The 17,533-nt window shown below is 41.1% G+C and overlaps 1 protein-coding gene and 1 long non-coding RNA gene across 2 annotated transcripts; both read right to left on the bottom strand.

Moving 5' to 3' along the window:
* Nucleotides 1-1,015: 1,015 nt before the first annotated feature.
* LOC109285089 (uncharacterized) lies at nt 1,016-9,687 on the bottom strand. Its single transcript, XR_002092757.2, has 3 exons — nt 9,444-9,687; nt 7,825-7,941; nt 1,016-3,940 (listed from the first exon to the last, which is right to left on the bottom strand). It is a non-coding gene; the product is annotated as an uncharacterized LOC109285089 (long non-coding RNA).
* A 3,095-nt stretch (nt 9,688-12,782) lies between these two features.
* GP9 (glycoprotein IX platelet) lies at nt 12,783-17,319 on the bottom strand. Its single transcript, XM_059715847.1, is given in 3 exon segments — nt 12,783-13,781; nt 13,784-14,331; nt 17,214-17,319. Coding segments are annotated over 2 exon segments (621 nt in total). The 5' UTR covers nt 14,325-14,331; nt 17,214-17,319; the 3' UTR covers nt 12,783-13,701.
* Between the last annotated feature and the right edge of the window lie 214 nt (nt 17,320-17,533).

Below are 17,533 nucleotides of genomic sequence, written 5' to 3'. Positions count from 1 at the left end.
ATCTGAGTCTGGGTGGTGGCAGCAGTACCTCAGGCTTTTAGATGCGCTCCAGGAAGGGGTTGGCTAGACATGAGGTGCCTCAGGGGAGGCACTCAGAGCTTGGTGTTTGGCTGGGTGCAGTGAGGCAGGCAGCTCAACACAGGAGCACTTCCCTACTGGCCCGCCACAGCCAGGAAGACCAAAGCCCCAACAGGGGTGCAAAGGCCTGAGATGGCCTAGTATTGGATTGGGGTCAAGTGCTCACCAAAGCCATTGACTGGCAACTCCTGTGAAGCATGGGCATTTTGTAAAGAGGTGGATGGTGCCACATATGGTAAAACTGGTGCCTCAGAAGAGCCAACTGGCACCTACAGGAACTGGGGCTAGCCCTGGGATCTATAAGGCAGCCTCTCTTGCAACAAAATAATTGCATATAGGCATGATGGGTGAACAAAAATGGCAGAGCACCCCAGGGCTACAGCAATGCAAAGGGGCCCTCAGGGGGCACCCCTGGAGCAAGAGACCCATTATACTTGCTCATACATGGTTAGTGGATATAGGCACATTTATTTGAATTACCAGTACAGCCACATACGAAGGTGGGAAATTTCTCTTTTCTAGTGGTCTTATAAATCAACAATACCCTTAAACTATCAGTATACATGTAACTTATTTTTGAAACTCCTGAAATGTTCATGGAAGGGCTCTTGACGCAAAAATTGTATTTAATCAAATGAACGAATAATGGATTTTCAGAAAACAAAAGGCAATTTCCTATTTTTATAATAAACCTTATGAAATAGTAAAGTACTGATTTTCATAAACCTAAGGCCAACAATTTCATGCCTTCTAATGTGCAAGTTTCTTGTGCGCTTATCTTTGTGGGTGTAAGTATAGCTACAAATAAGCCTTCTATACACATAGTAATTGTGAGCAGACTACATGAAGGCATATACAAAAGTATACATGAACCTCAGGCATTGGTTCCAGGACACTTAGATATCCAGGAACATTAAACATTCAAGCAGAAACAGGCTGTCTGCACAGTTTGTTTTTATTTGCATTGATTGTAACTTGAAATAGGCTCAAACTAACAACACAGATCCATAATGGGCAGCATGAAAAACTTGAAACCAAGTGCTATTGAACTTGGGCACTAAAAATCCCAAACTGAAGTTTGAAAAATTTTAGGAATTTCTGATTGGTCTCTTATGGAAAGCATTCTGAGCTGTGAACTCTGCTCTTTGAATACCATTGTGTGTTTCATTTGCACCGAAGACAAAACTCAAACATTTTAATGTTTTCAATACATTAAAAAAAGTAACATAGTTGCTAGAAGCATAAGTGATACTTTTACTGTCTAAATGGACAGAAAGGTGAAAAATAAAAAATGTATTAATGATAAATATAGATTTTTATTTTGAAATCTATGGTCTTAAACAACATAAAATTGTTGTTTGAAATATTATATAAACTTGGCAGTTTTCATTTTCTGCAAATAGTGTTCACTCAAATGAAAGGCAAAACATCTGCAAGCTCTTTTTATTAGGTGCAGATTGGTGGTCACCAATTGACTGGTCGATCACAAAGCTTCTTCCAGTTGATCTGGGGTGGGGCTGAGCACATGCGATCTGTGGGGGAAGGAGGAGGTGGGGGCCAGATTGAGGCCCCCATGGTGAGGGATGGAGGGTGGCACAGGCAGGAGCAGGGGCTAAAGTGAGTGGGGCCCTGGGTGGTAGGAGGATGGGAGCCCAGGTGGCTTGTCCAGGGGCATGGGGGGCTCCCACCACTGCATACCCCAGCACAGGCCCAGGGAGCACATGCCCCCCCCATCTGTGCATGGGGTGGAGATAGCTGCTGCTGCACTTTGTGCCCTGAGCCCCACTGCAGCTGGCCCAGGAGTGGCCCAACACCATGTGCATCCCATTGTTGGGTGGGCGGGGGTGCAGCTCAGCCCAGCAGCAGAACACATGTGGCATCAGGTTGCTCTTGAGCCAGCTGCAGTGGGGTTTGGGGTGCTAAGCCCAATGTGCAGTGGCAGCCACCTCTGCCCCACACACAGATTGGGGGGGGCATGTGCCCCCCCCAAACATGGGGCAGTGTGGGCAGCTATAGCAGGGGTGTGGAGGGGCACACATGCAGCAGTGTGGGAGGGAGTGGGGCTGAGGATGGAGCAGGCACTGCACAGCTGGGGCAGGGTGTGGGACAGAGCCACTAGTAGCTCATCCAGGGAGGTGCTGGGAGAAGGGGGCATGCACCTTGGGAGGGCATGGTGAGTATGTGCCCCTAGATCTGTGCAGAGTGAAGGTGGGCTGCTGCTGTGGGCTGGGGCTGGGGTGGTGCTGGGCTCTTCCTGGCAGGAGTGTTGGGCCAGGCTGCACTCAGGCCCAACACTCCTGCAGCAGTGGCCCTGAGCTGGGGCTACGGCGGTGGGGGGGGCCTGGAGTTGCCCCAAAGTTTGCCATAGTCCCCCTAGCCTACCCTCCCAGCGCTGCCACCGCCCGCCTGGAGCACGGCATGACCCAACCCCTGTGCTGGGAAGAGCCTGTGGCAGCCCCCCAGCCCACAGCAGCAGCCTGCCCCACGGAGATCCCAAGCACACAACACCCATGGCCTCCTGGAGTGCATGCAGTGGCAGGAGCCACCATCCCCTCCCCACACTGGGCACCACCTGGACGAGCCACTCACAACTCCATCCTATGCCCCAGCTGAGCAGGGCCAGGTGGTGGGATAAGCGGGGGCCCAGGGGACACAGGGCTCCAATCACCCCAGCCCCTGCTCCTACCTGTGTCCTGCTCCCTCCCTCACTGCTGGGGCCTCAATCTGTCCCCCCTCCTCCCCACCCTTTCCTCCACAGACTTACCTTCTGCGGTGGGGGGGTGCCTCCAAATAACTTTTTCTTCCTCCACCTCTATCTGCCTCCCCACAGACTGACCTGCTGTGGGGAGGGGTGGTGGTGTGTGGTAGAACCTGGGTTGCTTTTTAATTCAAAAAGTGATCTCCTGTTCAAAGAGGTTGGAGACCACTGGTGTAGATCATTAATTTCAGTAGGACCAACCCTGGAAGTAAGTACTGCAACTTGCATGGAATTACGGTTCCATCGAAGGCAATGGTAGTTTTCCTGCTGAGTTCAGTGGGGTCAGGATTTAATTCATTAGTTTGTGGCTTTCAAGGTCAGGCCCTATACTTATATGTCATGCTTTATATAGTCCCTGCACATGCCATTCTCATCTGGTTTTTACAGTCGCATGCTTTTCTAATGAACCATCTTTCCTACCTAATATTTTAACTCGCACAAGTCGCTAGCATGATGTACTGCTTAAAGTCCTGGGCATTATTCTCTTAATTGGGAGTTATTCTCTTGACTTCAATCGAAATTGAAGGTGATGCAGGGGGCCAATCCATGGTATCACTAGAAACGTTCGTTCTGTACTTAGATTTTTTTGCAGCCAAGACACCACAGATCAGTAAAGTCAACAAGAGCAGAACAAGAAACAAGAGAAATGCATCAGTGAGCACGAAGTCAAAACAATGTCTTCTAGCACTGGAGCAAGAGGTAAAATCACTCTGTCTCAACTGAGAGAGTGTTTTCTTATTAAGTGAAAGTGGAGTGAAGCAAATAACCTCATTGCTAACCATGTTGTCTGCTTGGTCTTCCAACCAGACTTTTAAGTAGATAATCTCACAGTCACAGTGCCATGGGTTGCTGGATAAGTTGATCCTTTTTAGGGTCCAAAGGTTGTCAAATGTTCCTGCAGGTATTGCTTTCAGTTGGTTGTACTGCAGATAAAGTTCTTCTGTTGCATTAGGTAGAAGAGGAAGGGCATCCAGGTCTCTAGAGCCACAGTCTACCTTGAGTGACGCAGGACCCAAAGAGGAGCACATGCACTGATGGGGGCAGGGATTTGTGAAGGAGGCTTTCAGGAGTAAAAGCACCAGCAATCTTGGACAGGCAAACATTCTGAAAATGGAAATTTTTGAGAACCAGTGAGAGCATAATGCCTAAACTGAAAAGAGGTGGTGCATCATTACATGGATACTTCCCCCAGTTCATCCTGGAATACGGATCTCTGAGAATGTGACTGCCGTTAATTAAACTGTAATCCAATCTATAGAATGTCTTGTGAAAATACCACCATAAATTCAAGAGATGAAGTTTAGGTAACTACAGAATGGCTGAAAGATAACCCATTAGATATCCTTTATTCCACTACTGGCATATAGAAAGAAAGGGGAGAGAAGTGAAATAGGCTAAAATACTTTTGAAAGTGTATGCTCCTTTCTACCTGAACGTTCATTTAGGTGCTTGTACATGTGTACATTTTGCTAAAGTGAGAGACGGTGCTAGTATTTTAAGAAGAATTTTTGTATAGGTGTAAACAGCTATGAAAGTGGAAGGCAGTAGAGAAAGAAGCTCATTGTCCTTAGAAACATATTAGTGGGAAGATTCATCAGTACTAGGTAAACTTTATTTTACCAATCTTTTACAATACTGGGGATTGGGAAGTTTCAAATGTCTAGTGGCTGTTTTTGTCATGGTTCCAAATATTCGCATAATCAAAGCTTAACCAAGCCACCAGTTGGCATTTTTGCTGACCAGCTTAACAAAGCTAGGGATTGACTAGGTATAAGGACTAATCATTTCTCTCACTCTTAGACCACATTTACATAAGGACAAGCAGGAAACTGAAGGAAAATAGTTGTGGCTAAGGACAAAGATTACATATAAACTGGTATAAGCGATCAGATGTTCAGTGCACATAAACCACTTTCAAAATGGCCAGAACTGATTTAATAATAATAAACCCCTCCAGATTCAAATTAACTCACAGTCACCCAGCATCCAAGGATGCTTCACACATCCCCCTCCCCCCCAGCTCTCCCTTGTAGGGTTGGTGGGCTAGCCTTGGCCCAAGCTGTCTGCTCCAGCCAAGCAGGGGGGCATGCTCTAGCGCCATCTAGCTTCTGGCCTGAGCCACTGCAGGCATGTAGCTGCACTTCCGGAATCGGAAGTGAATGTCTGTTCACTTGCTTATCAACTCAGTCTACACAGTTTAGATTAATCTGCAAAGATTGAATTGATTCAGCCTTAGGCTTTTTGACTGTCTGTACTTTAGTATTGCTTATATTGAAGTGTGTCATACCTCTGGGGTCAGGTTGGGCAAGTAAAATGGCCATTAACAGATTAAATGAGCATCCATATAATGTTTTAATGTATTTCAACTTATGTGCCCTTAAGTCAGTGTCTCCCAAAGTTTTCCTCAGCATGATCCCTCACTCCCAACCTGCACTCCCCCACACCCCAGGTGACCCACCCACAGTTCCCTACTCCCTCAGCTCTGCTGGTACACTCCACTCACAATCTGCAGCCCCCTGCCCCCCACAACCCTGCCAGTGGGGGCACCCAGCTGTCAGGGCTACATGACCAGAGCCACAGCCCCCTACCCCCACAGCAGCACCTGAGCTCTGGCTGCTGTCCATGGCAGGTGGTGGTTGCTGCGACCAGAGCAGAGCCCAGCTCCCCACCCCCCTATCCCTTCCCCCCACATGGGTGGCACAGCTGGAGCAGAGCCCTTGGCTGAGGGAGGATGCAGGTTGCCCACTGCAGGCTTGGGGCTCCCTCCCCCTAGAGCCTCTGCAGTCCATAAGGAGGGCAGGGAGGCTTGGTGCTGCTGTTGAGAGCTCCACACTGGCTACACTGCAATGGCAAAGCCCCCTCTGATCACGTGGCAGCAGCAGCAATGGTGGTGCAAAGTTGTGCCCCCTACTGCTGCTGGGTGGGCAGGGACACCTCATTATGGCAGTGCGTAAGGCTCCCAGTGGTGACACTGAGCCTCCCCTCCCTTCCCAGCTCTGCCTTGGAGGCCCTGGGTGGAGGGCAGCAGGGCAGGGGGCCGTGAGCCCATAGTGGGCAGCCCCCATCCACCCCTGCCCCATGCACGAATCTGGAGGGCACATGTGCTCCCATGCTTCCCTCCCTGGGAGTGCGTGACCCCATTTTTTTATCATTGTGACCCCAAATGGGGTTGCAACTCCAAGATTAGGAAATGCTGCCTTAAGTGGTTGCTCTTCCAAGTCAAAGCCAAGGCAAGTTGTCTGGCATTTGTATTACGTAATAAAGTACTCTACTTAATACACACACATGTTATAGAGGTGTTGATAGTGAACTTCAAGCAAGACTGAAATCCATTTGTATTACACAACCATGATAGAATTATAGCAATTTATCAGTAGTGTTGGGTAGACATAGCTGTGGTGGTCCAAGAATTATGCGAGAAGCAAGGATTTTTGTAGGTAATATATCTTTGTAGGTGATATATTCCTGCCCAAGTGCAAGGGGGCTGGACCCAGTGGTCTCGTGAGGTCCCTTCCAGACCCTAACATCTATGAATCCTTTTATTGGAACAACTGCATGGACCAACTGCTGCAACAAGCTTGTCTAACAGTTGGTCCAATAAAAAGTATCACCCATAAAAATCATTGCCTCCAGCAATTTACTAGTATTTTTTTCTTTAATAATACAGCTGTGAAAAATCCGTAACATGAATTTGGAAAACTGTATTTTAAGGAATTTGATCTTTAAAATGGGAATGGCTTGTTGCTCTCTCCAGGATTCAGTCTGCAGTGAGTATTTGTGGGTTATATTCCAGGTTCTGCTGTTACCTTTGTCTGATCTTGAATAAGGCATTAATGGTTTCACCTGTTCTTTTTTCAGTGACACATCATAGTTTTTTGCTTTTATTTGTTTTCTATTTGAAAGATCCCGAGTTTCTGTTGATGCCTCTATGGACACATGTACATTTGGAAACATTTCAAAGGGAAAGCTGCTGATCTGCTTCAAGTTTAATTCTAGATAAAGCAATGTTGAAAGTAGAGTTGTTTCATTGGTTGAAACAAATTTCCTGTCCCCTTTTGAAATGGCTCCAAATGTACATATGTTCATACCCTACATGGCTGTCTGATGTATGGTTTACCCATTACCCTCTGGCCTCCAAAAGGACCTGCCTATGGCCCAGATTATCCCTTCCAGTGTAATGTTTCTAAATCACATGGGGCCTAATTTTTAACACCCCAACTTCCCTCTACAAAGGATTATAAAACTGCAAAAAATTATGTTGTGTTGCCCTCAAAAAAAGAATCTCATATGCATGAACTCTTTACTTCCCATTCTTTTCTTTTCTTTTTTTTAACTTTATTGTAAGTAAAATAGTACCATTCACTTGGCACAGTTGTAAATAAGGATATAAAATCCTAGACAATGTAAAATCAGGCGTAGGATAGCTTGAGTTGGCCAAAATAGCAACCTATGCTAATGGATCTTCTGTCGTGCACTGATGTTCTCTATGTGTGCATGTCTGTTAACACTCCTGATCTACCAAAGGGACAAGCATGAAGTATTCATGATTTCGTGAATATATCTAGTAGCCTGCTACATGCTGATGAATTAACTGTATTTAGCAAAACTGTTGGTGGAGGCTTTACTCTTTGGTGCTGAAGTCCTCTGGCTTAATTTTGTGGACCAGGCACCTATTATGTTTGCATCTACCTTTTGTTAAGTACTAATATAAGGCACCAAAAGCAATTATACCAGCCAAAATCTGTCTCCTGAAACATGTCTACATGTCCTATGTTGCCATACAACATGCTACAGCGACATAGCAGCTAAAACTAACTGCATGCTATGGGCACAGCACAGTACAGGCATTTACTGCACTATGCTTTAATACTTTCAAAAGGAAATACTCCATAATACAGGATGTAGACATGCCCTTGTTTGGAAACTATTTCCTATGGTGCATCTTGTTGTTGAAAGAGCAGCAAAAACCTAATATCAGAAAAACTAACCTCTGATAGGTGAAATGCAGACTTATCAAAATGCTTGTTGTGGGACTGAGTCACTTTGTATTTGAGAATGCAAGAGTGGGAGAACTGATGAAACTTGCAGATCAAAAGGGGCGAAACCTGTTAAAGAGAGAACAATTTAGCCATATAACATTTCAAATGAAAAAAATTGAATGGATTTCACATGTTCAGTACAATGGAAAAGCTACTCTGACTTTACCACGTTTTGGATAAGGCCTGTGGAGCAGCTTTGGTGCTAGGTGTTCTCTGAGAACAGGACAGAAACTTTAACAAGTGACTTAACTTCTCAGGTTTCTTGTTTGTTTTGTTTTTGTTTAGCTGCATTAAAGTCAGTAGCTCTTTTCCAGATAATACTGTAGCTTTATCAGTCACAAATAGCAAAAGAAGTAACACAACCTTACTATGAATGAAATTTTAAAAAGGATCTTTAATAAGACCTAATTATGTCATATCCTGAATGAATACATTAAGGTAAATTAAAGTTATTCATGTTGAATTATTCAGTGTGCTATAGCTTATGAAGCTTTTAACTATGTCAGTTGTTTAAGAGAAGAGAGGCTTAGCTGCTTTTTTTTTTTTTTTTTCTTTTTCTTTTCCTCGTGGTTAACCAGATATTTCCATGCAAGTGAAGCCTAAAAATATTTTCCACTACACTATTTTAATGGTCTATTCCATAAATATACTCTCACCTTATTGCATGATCACAAATATTTCTTATGATCAATTGATTTTATTTTTATTCTTTTATATTGTATAAGGCTATTTTTCTTGTTAAATCTAAAGCAAAGCTCAAATCTTTTTAATTGAGACTTGTACAAATTACACTTCATAGTAGAATTTTCAATGACTGAAGATTTTTGTCTTCTCTTCCTTATGTTCATGATAAGAAAGAGTTAATTAAATATCTTATGAATATGAACCAGCATCTTAAGTTAATATATGATCAACAATTATATGTAATTTTTCCTTGCCTGGGGAGGTAGAAAATCAATTTTTGTTTAATTTGTGGTCCAAGTCTGTTGCATTCACTCAGATGTGGAAGCACTGAATTTATTAAGTCTATTAATATGGCTGTTCTTGCAATGGGTCATTTTGTGTACCATACTATGTATTAGTTGGTTGCTGCCATTGATACTAACAATAGCAGTTTTTTTCTGTGTTGCTTTTCAACAACTTTGTCTATGAAACAATGAATTTGTCTGAACCTTATTACAGTGGAGCAGTCACTGCTTTTGGAGTCTGGAAAGGACAGCACCCTGTAAATGTAAAATAGTCTACTTAATACTGGAGTTATTGAAATCTACCCCAGGCCTTCTGTCCCCTCATATGAAATGCTACCATTTGCTTTTGATAGAACTAAACATGTAGAAGGTTTGCAAGATCATGTCTTTCTTGTTACCTATAAAATGGATTACACATTTATCTTTGAGCAAATGCTAAAGTGATTCTCCTCCCATAGTGCCTACCTTTCCTGGAGCTTATTCTTACCCATTCAGCAACTCTTACTTCCATCGTTATTTAAATACAGGGTAAGTATATGTTCACTAAGCATATGTTACAAAAGAATGCATAAATTCCTTTAAAAAAAATGTAACACTTACCATAAGTCATACAGATGCGAAGAAAAGTACATTCATTACTTTGCATTCTTGACAGTGTGAAATGGCAGAGTAGGAAAGTGTGGGGTTTTCTGCCTCTCTTGCAAACTGCTTTGGGAACTCTGCCTACATGTTGTATTTTAGGTGCCAGACATGGTATTTTCCTGTTTTCATTTCATGAAGTGCTGTAAGCAATGGTAGCATTTAAATAAACCATGTTGGCCAAACCAGATAAGCACTTGAACACCACTTTATAGGCTCTAGCTAATGTTTCAGCTGCCTCCTTTTCAGAGTGTCTTCAGATAAAAGCCAAGTGGTTCAGAAGTGATAAACAGAACTCTGTTTCATGGAATTGAAAGTGCTGCAGTGGAATTGGTTTTCCCTTTTCCTCCACACTGCTTGTCTATATTTATTCTTGGGCTCAGAATACCAGAAGCCAGGAAGTGCCTCATCCCAAAGCAACACTTCTGCATGTTTGATAGACTTTTGACAGGTTTTTCTCTCTTCTATGCTCCTTATTCAGAACAAACATTTTAACATGTCGATAATAATCAGAAAACTTCCATTTATATATCTATGTGTACTTGAATATAATGCAACATCCTGCTTTGTTACTCACATGTTAAATGTAATATTTTCCTACGTTGTTTGCCATATGCTGTTATTTCTTCTATTCATTTGACTTCAGTGGGGTTTCACAGAGCAGAATGTGACCCATTTTTACAGCCAGTACACCAACATTTATTTGTCATTATGCATAAAGGCAGCCATCTGCACTTAGTCTGAATGCTTAACTTCAGATTAGAGGAAATGAGAAAAGAATATAATGGGAAAGTGCACTTCTCTTATATACTGTATTAACACTGCCTCACAAAATGGCAGTTAATTTTCAAAAATGTAACAGCTTAGTGCAGAAAAAGCAGTCATAAGTTACAATGCAGCACAAACCATAATATTGCCATGGTTCTTGCCAATTGTCCTGTCCTGTAAGAGGTCACGTTTTGCATGCAAAATTTAGCAATGCCAAAAAAAATTCTTAACTTGTATGCATAACTCTCATTGAAATCAGGCATGGATGTAAGGATAGAATTTAGTTCTGGTCTCTCACCTGATAACTTAAAAGCCTTTTTAAGTTGAGCAACATCACTGCAGGGCTAGTAAGGGATACAGATATACCTTGGTCACCACTGAAGGTAATTCTCTCCTTGGACCTGGAACAGCGCAGTTATCTAACATTAATTAGTGATAGTCATCCCTAAATCTTTTCTTTTTGGGGGAGCTATATCCATTGAGTTCCTATAAGGCATGTTTTCCAACGCTTTAATCATTTTCATGGTTCTGTTGAAGAACTGGAGGAGAGGGCTCAGACATAATGAACTGTGGACACCAGAACTGGATGCAGGCTTCCAGGGTCTATCAACTTAGTGCCAAGTACAGAGATAATGTAGCCTCCCAGCTCCCCCTTCCTTGATCTCGTTATTCCTTTCAGTTGTAGAACAGCCCCGGGAGTCATGTTTGGCTGATTTTTTTTTTTTTTCGCCGTGACCCCAAAGTCCTCTTCAGAATCACTGCTTCCTGTAAAGTATCACTTACTTTCTTCCTAGAGATATGACCCTATATATAATATGCTTTATCTAGTCAGTATAAGCAAGGGTTCCACAGGTAGCAGAACCAATTAATTACAGCTTAATGTGTTACCCATCACACATTTAGATCAATTAATGGTGTGATAAAAGGAGAACTAAGTCACAAAGTTATTCCAAAAAATGGGTGTGTCTGCATGTCCATATTAATGTGATGCAATAAACTCTGCTGCTTAATACAGCATGTTGAGCAGGGTTGGAGCAGCCCCAGCTAGCAGGCGGCCCAGGGGGGTCAGCCTGCCAGCCCAGGGCTGCTCCCCATTGACTCATCCTGCTGCAAAAGGGCTATCTGGAGCATGAGGGTGTTTCAATGTGGGACTAGCGAGCAGGCAGCACCTTGTGCCCCAGCCAGCAAGGGCAGCATTTACATGTGTACTGCTGCCAAGTGTTTTAGTCCACAGCATAATAGTACTTGTAAAGAAATACAAATACTATCCTGCTGCAGAATAAATTAATTTATTACAGCCTAATAGGGGCACATGTTTAGATGCACAATGTTTACTGTGCTAATAAGTCTACTGCACAGTAAATGTCTCATGTAGTCATGCCTAATGTGTAATAACTTTGTTGCTCCATACTAAAATGCATGAACATGTGGCTGGGAGCCCCATCAACTGGTCAGGCTCTCAGCTGGGGTCCCATGTACACCCCAGAGACTGAGAGCTCACAGCTGACAGGGTACCCAGCTGCAGGGGTGCCCCAGGCACCTCCATGGCTGGGAGACCACATCAACTGCGATCCCTCAGCCTAGTACACTTGACAGCCGGGAGCCCCATTATGTGCAGAGTGTCCAGCCACCGAAGTTTCCACTTGTTGGTGCAGGGGTAGCCAATTATGACCCTGGGCTCCCCCTGTACTAGCAATAAGGCATGACAGGATCTAGTTCTAGCCGTGCTCCATCACTCGCAGAAACAGACTTTGGCCCTACAGCCGCTACCAGATAAAGAAACGGACACTAGATACAGGAGTTACTGACAGTGGTCTTCATGAGGTGCTGGCAATTTAATGGTAAAGGAAGCCTGGCACATGGTCTTAGACTGAAGCAAAGGGTTGCTATGGTTCACCAGAAAACCACTTCGAAATTGGACTGATAAAATTTGAGCACTTTAGCTCAATTGAGAACCCTAAATTACTGAGTGAAAATTAGATATATTATGCCTACCAAATAGTGCATTTTGGAAGCCTCTCCTCTGCCAAATAAACCTTGGTTTGGATGACTAAAGAATATCTATATTCTCCTCCAGACAAATGTACTGAAAATCACTTATCCAATATTTCCCTGGTATTTAAAACAAAACATACATTTAAGAATTAAAAATGGCAGCATGCAGACAGATATGCTGGCAGTGAGACTTGCAAACTTCCCCCTTTATAAGATTAATAAAATACTCCTTTGGCCCAGCAAAAGTACAAACAAGGAGAGGGCACTACTAGATTGAGATTGGCAAATCACCATGGGCAGGTTGTGTTGGACTCCATATTCAGACAGATTATGCTTTTGTAGAAAGATTGTGATTGCTGACGTAAATAATTATCCGTGGTCTTGTATGTTTTTGAAGAAATGAGAGGGAAATTAATCTCTTCATTAATGGGAAATACTAAATAGTAGGCTAATGAAGAAAAAACAAATCTGAATTCTTTTTGTCCTATACACCTTATGTATATTTGTGCTACTTGAACAAAAAAATAAGGGCCAAAATCAAATAGAATTTTCTTCTTTTATTTTATCATTCATGACTTCATTTAACATTTTCTTTGATATCATTATACATCATGTTCTGTTTTAATTTTGTGTTAACTAGTACAATGGATAATCTTATTATATATTTTTAGTAAAGTTACAATTTATATAAATGCTGTTTTTATAATATCATTTTATTGTACTGTTTTGGCAAAAGCTGTAAATAAACTTCTGAAGGAAAGGCCAGCAAGGTTTGGTTCTTTTAATCAGTCATTTGAAAGAGAACACAAAACCACAAATAAAAAAGTTTACAAATGACACTGACTGAGGGAGCAGTAAATAACTGAAAAAACAGGTCACTGATGCATAGCAAACTGCTTTGTTTGATAGAATGGCTGAATGTGACTGCAAGTGTGTCCCTACCCAATATGACTGTATATCAGCATAGGGGTACACAGAGTCAGAGTTAGGATTGGCATCTAACTTAGTAATTATGATATACTGTAATCTGTATACTACATCTGTATCTATACATTAGCAAAAGCTAGTTAGTTAGCATTACATTGTAAAAACTTCTGTGAGAAGAGCTGAGACTATAATGGCAAAAATGTGAAATTACATCTTTTAGAATCACAGATTAGAGTTAAATAAAACTTCCTAAAACAGCTACATGCTTATTGAAAGCAGCTTAATATAGGATTAAGATTAATTTACTGTGACTTGCTAATAAGTACATTAAGTGCAGTTTAAAGATGGGTACAAATCAAGCTCTTATACCTGAATTCTGGGGAAAGAGATATGTGAGGATCCAAGCTTTCCATCTTGGGACCCATCCCAATAGACTTAATTCTGAACTTGTACTTCCTGTGCAATTGCATCCTTTGTGACGGGGAAGTTTGCTATTCTAGTGAAGAGAGCTATTAGTGATTATGACATCTCATTGTGATTTGTAGTTTTCTAGGCTCTGCTTTTGCAGCAGTAGGCCAAAAGGCTCATTCTGGCTCACAGTAACTTGATGGCTAGCTTTTTGAAGTGCTTCAGGTCATATGCCATTAAAATAAGTGCAATTATTGCAAAGATGATCAAAACAAGATCCCGCCAAAAGAACTCAAGGCATTTGATTGGGAAAAGTGCCCTACAGCCATCCAGCTCGTTCCCACTTAACTGGTTCAAAGGCTTTCCCTCAATGGAAGCTGGGCTTGCACAGCTGAGGTTGGTGAGAGAAGAGTTGAAGTCTTCTAACCAGAGTTTGAGATATAGAATGTGGCAGTCACAGTTCCAGGGATTGTTGAGTACGTTCACTTCTTCCAGGCTGACTAAGCCGTCAAATACACCAGTAGGAACAGTGGTCAAGCTGTTATTCTGTAGATAAAGTTGCTTGGTACTAGCAGGCAGGGCAGGCACTTCCTTTAGTCCCCTTGAGCTGCAGTCAATTAGCTGGATCTTCGTTCCTTTGGGTGATTTGCATATGCAAGAAGGAGGGCAGACTTCAGCTTGGACTGTGTTAACCAGTAGTAAGACAGCAACTCCTGCAGCAGTAGGTAACTTCATCTTGATCATGTCTTAACTACAGAAAAGGCAACATAATTTAATAAAAATCATATATTGGTTGTTACAATTCTGAATGTCAAGCTAGAATGTAACATTGTTTCCAGTGTTACCTCCTGTTTCAATGTAAATGGAATATCCTGGCAGAGTTTCTTTTCCCTCTCTAGTTCACATAATGCTGTTTTCCCTGACGCTGGCTAATGCAAATGTATTTGTGAAAATACCACAACTACAATGTTTATTATTTCACTCCATTATAATATAAAATAATACTTCCAATACCCTTTTATTGAAGTAGCTCAAGAAGGTAGATGTTAGATCTCAGTTTTAAAACAAAGGCTTTTGAGTCTAGTTCCAGGCTTACTCGTTTAGAATATTGAAACATTTGAATTTGGTTTTGAAATCAGATTTTGGATATTTGAGCTCACGAGATTTCAGCCATGTTGAACAGTTTAAAATGTTTTCTAATTACATACCCTTCAGAGATTTTTAGCTACATTTCAGTTAGACATTAGAAAATGTTCATAATCTATCTGATCAAAATAATCTGTAAGAAAATTGAAGGAGTGTAGATTAGAGTCTTTTCTTGACTTATTCATCTCACACTTTAAACTTTTAGAAGTTAAAGAACATGGATAACAACCTACAATAAAGATCTATAAATTGTGCTTATGTGCTCTGACACTGCTTCCAACTCTACTGCCATGTCTTAGGAAGACAGGTAAATCATTCATTTGCTATAGCAAACTCAGTTTTGTGGAACTGCTTCTCATCATCTATCCCACCCACGCTCACTCCAAAACTCTTGATAATGTTTCCGCCCTCCAAGTACCTCTTTCCCCTACCCTATCCCCTCCAGTATTGTTTTAAGCATGGCCAAGCTTGGGACTAAATTGGAAATTCAGGCCAATTTTCCTTTGTGCTACTAGGGGACTACAGGTCCAAATTTGGAGCTTGGCACCGTCTTTTCTTATAACTGTAGTTTACCCTATAATTAATAGTCTTTCTTTTTTACTTCTTTTTAATACACCATTTAACTGCACATTTTAAAGAAAATAATTCTGATTTTGTGTAATACCCAGGGTGTTTACTGTGGGTGTGGCATATAGTTTAAAAGTATGGGCTTTTATTACAATGTACTGCAAGCAATGTGCCTCTTAGCTAAAAGAAAGTGAGAGAACCTCCATAATTCAGGCATTCTTGCAGACAGAAGAAGTTGAAAGGCTTTCATAAGAGTGATTAGAAATTAGATTGGTCAAAGCACTGAAGCTCACAAGCAGATAGAGGAGACCTATTAAATTTTTATCTGTAACGTTTAATGGCAGAGTGGCTTTTACAAAGAAGTAATGTAGAATTTATATTCTGTAGATGGCAGTATGGAGTTTGGACAGAAAACTCCTGTGTGATAATATCTTAAAAGTGACTAGACTAAACTCCAGTGAGAAAATATTTCAAAAGAAAGGCTTAAAAAAACTAAACCAAAAAAAAAAGATGACATGGTTTTCTTGCAGGAAATTTTAATAAATAAAGGCTAAGGTTGGCAAAAAGCCTATTTGGTTGGATTTGCTTTTGACAAGTCTTTGCTTCAAAGTTCAGGGGATGTATGAATTTCTTTTTAAATATCAAGGGATTCAATTTTGGTCAAGACTTCACTCTTTGAATATGAAATTATTTTTTTTAGGCATCCTGCATGTGTCTAGATATGGATAGAGTAGCACCATGTTTTATTCCCCTTCCATTTTTTTTTAAATGGGCAAAACAATTAAAATATGTCTACTGAAAAGTGTCCATCATGGTATGTCAAACCTGCTTTAGACATCAGCCCTTCTGAAATGGGATAGTAAAATATTTGTCCTGTTGTCTGCATAAAATCCTTGGTTTTTATCACTATTTGTCAGTGAGAGGTCAAAACATAGCTGCAACCACAAGCATAGCTGAGAATGTCCCTTCTAATATAGTGAAATCAACCAATTGAACCAAATGGCTTTAGGTTGTATTTCCAGTGAACTTTTAATAATGATGAGAAAAGACTGACAGCTCTGGAGTTTTTAAATCTTGAGTGGTATAGATTTCATAAACGCAATATTGCAGCCATCTGGGATTTTGTTAAATAGAAGCTTTTCCTTATTTTGAAGTAGCTTGGAAAGTCTAAAATTGTCCAAACAAAACTCCTGCAGTATGTGGTGAAACACTTATAAAATAAAGAGCACACACAAGCATCCTAAGAGAGCTCGCATTTTATTAGCTCTATTTCTAAATATTTGATGGAGTCACATGTTCAAGAAATAATAATGCAGATCATGTAATTAATTTCTCAAGTTAGGCAATTTCAGATTTAGTGTGGAAGTTTGAGTGAAATAATATTTTTCCCTACAATTTAAGTAGGATTTTATTCCATATTATTACAAACCACATAGTTGAAATGTAAATTTTTGAAAATTGCTAATCTCATCCTAATCACAAAATAACCCTCTAAGTGTAGTTAAGTGCCTTCTTATACCTTCAAAATTTCAATAGAGACTGGTAACTTCTTAAAGATGCACCTTTAAAATGACAACTGACTCCCCAGCCCAGCCCCTGGCTTCTTTACTTTTCATTCCATCCAGGAAGAGCACACACCAACTGCTGAAACTTCCTTAGCCTGATGAAGGGTTTTGGAACTTGAAAGCTTGCTTAATAACTATTCTCCAACTATTTGGGTTGGTCTGATAAAAGATATCAAATTCACCCAAGGAACCTTGTCTGCCTTTAAAATGAGAGTATTTTATCTGACTAAAATTTGGTAAACAACGTGTATCCTAAGGAACCTGTGTTACTATATAATCTGTAAACACCAACAAATGCCAAATTAAATTGGAATAAGACCTAAGAAACAACAAATGGGTTGGCTGCAGGACTTACCCTTAGTTTTTGTTGTGAGATTTCTTTTCTTTTCTCTCCGTGCAGTGGAGCTCCGAATGAAATGGAACAAATTTAGTTGGCTTTTCAAAGATAAAGAAAGGAACAATATGAGCCTTTTCCTGTGTGTAACAGGAAGCCATTCTCCTTGGGAAAAGCATGGTATCATCTGGCTGTTGGAGCTTTTTTAATCATTTCAGCACAAGAGGAAAAGGATTCTATAGTTCTTATTTTTTCATAGATTTCTTTTCTCTTTAAAAGATGGCAGGTTTTTAAACTCTGAAAAGACTCATGGCAAGTATTAATCAGTAATAAAATCAAGC

Source organism: Alligator mississippiensis, chromosome 12, assembly GCF_030867095.1.
Source record: "Alligator mississippiensis isolate rAllMis1 chromosome 12, rAllMis1, whole genome shotgun sequence".
Lineage (NCBI taxonomy): Eukaryota > Metazoa > Chordata > Crocodylia > Alligatoridae > Alligator > Alligator mississippiensis.
The sequence above is the reverse complement of the archived record's forward strand: the minus strand, read 5'-3'. Positions and strand labels throughout refer to the sequence as shown.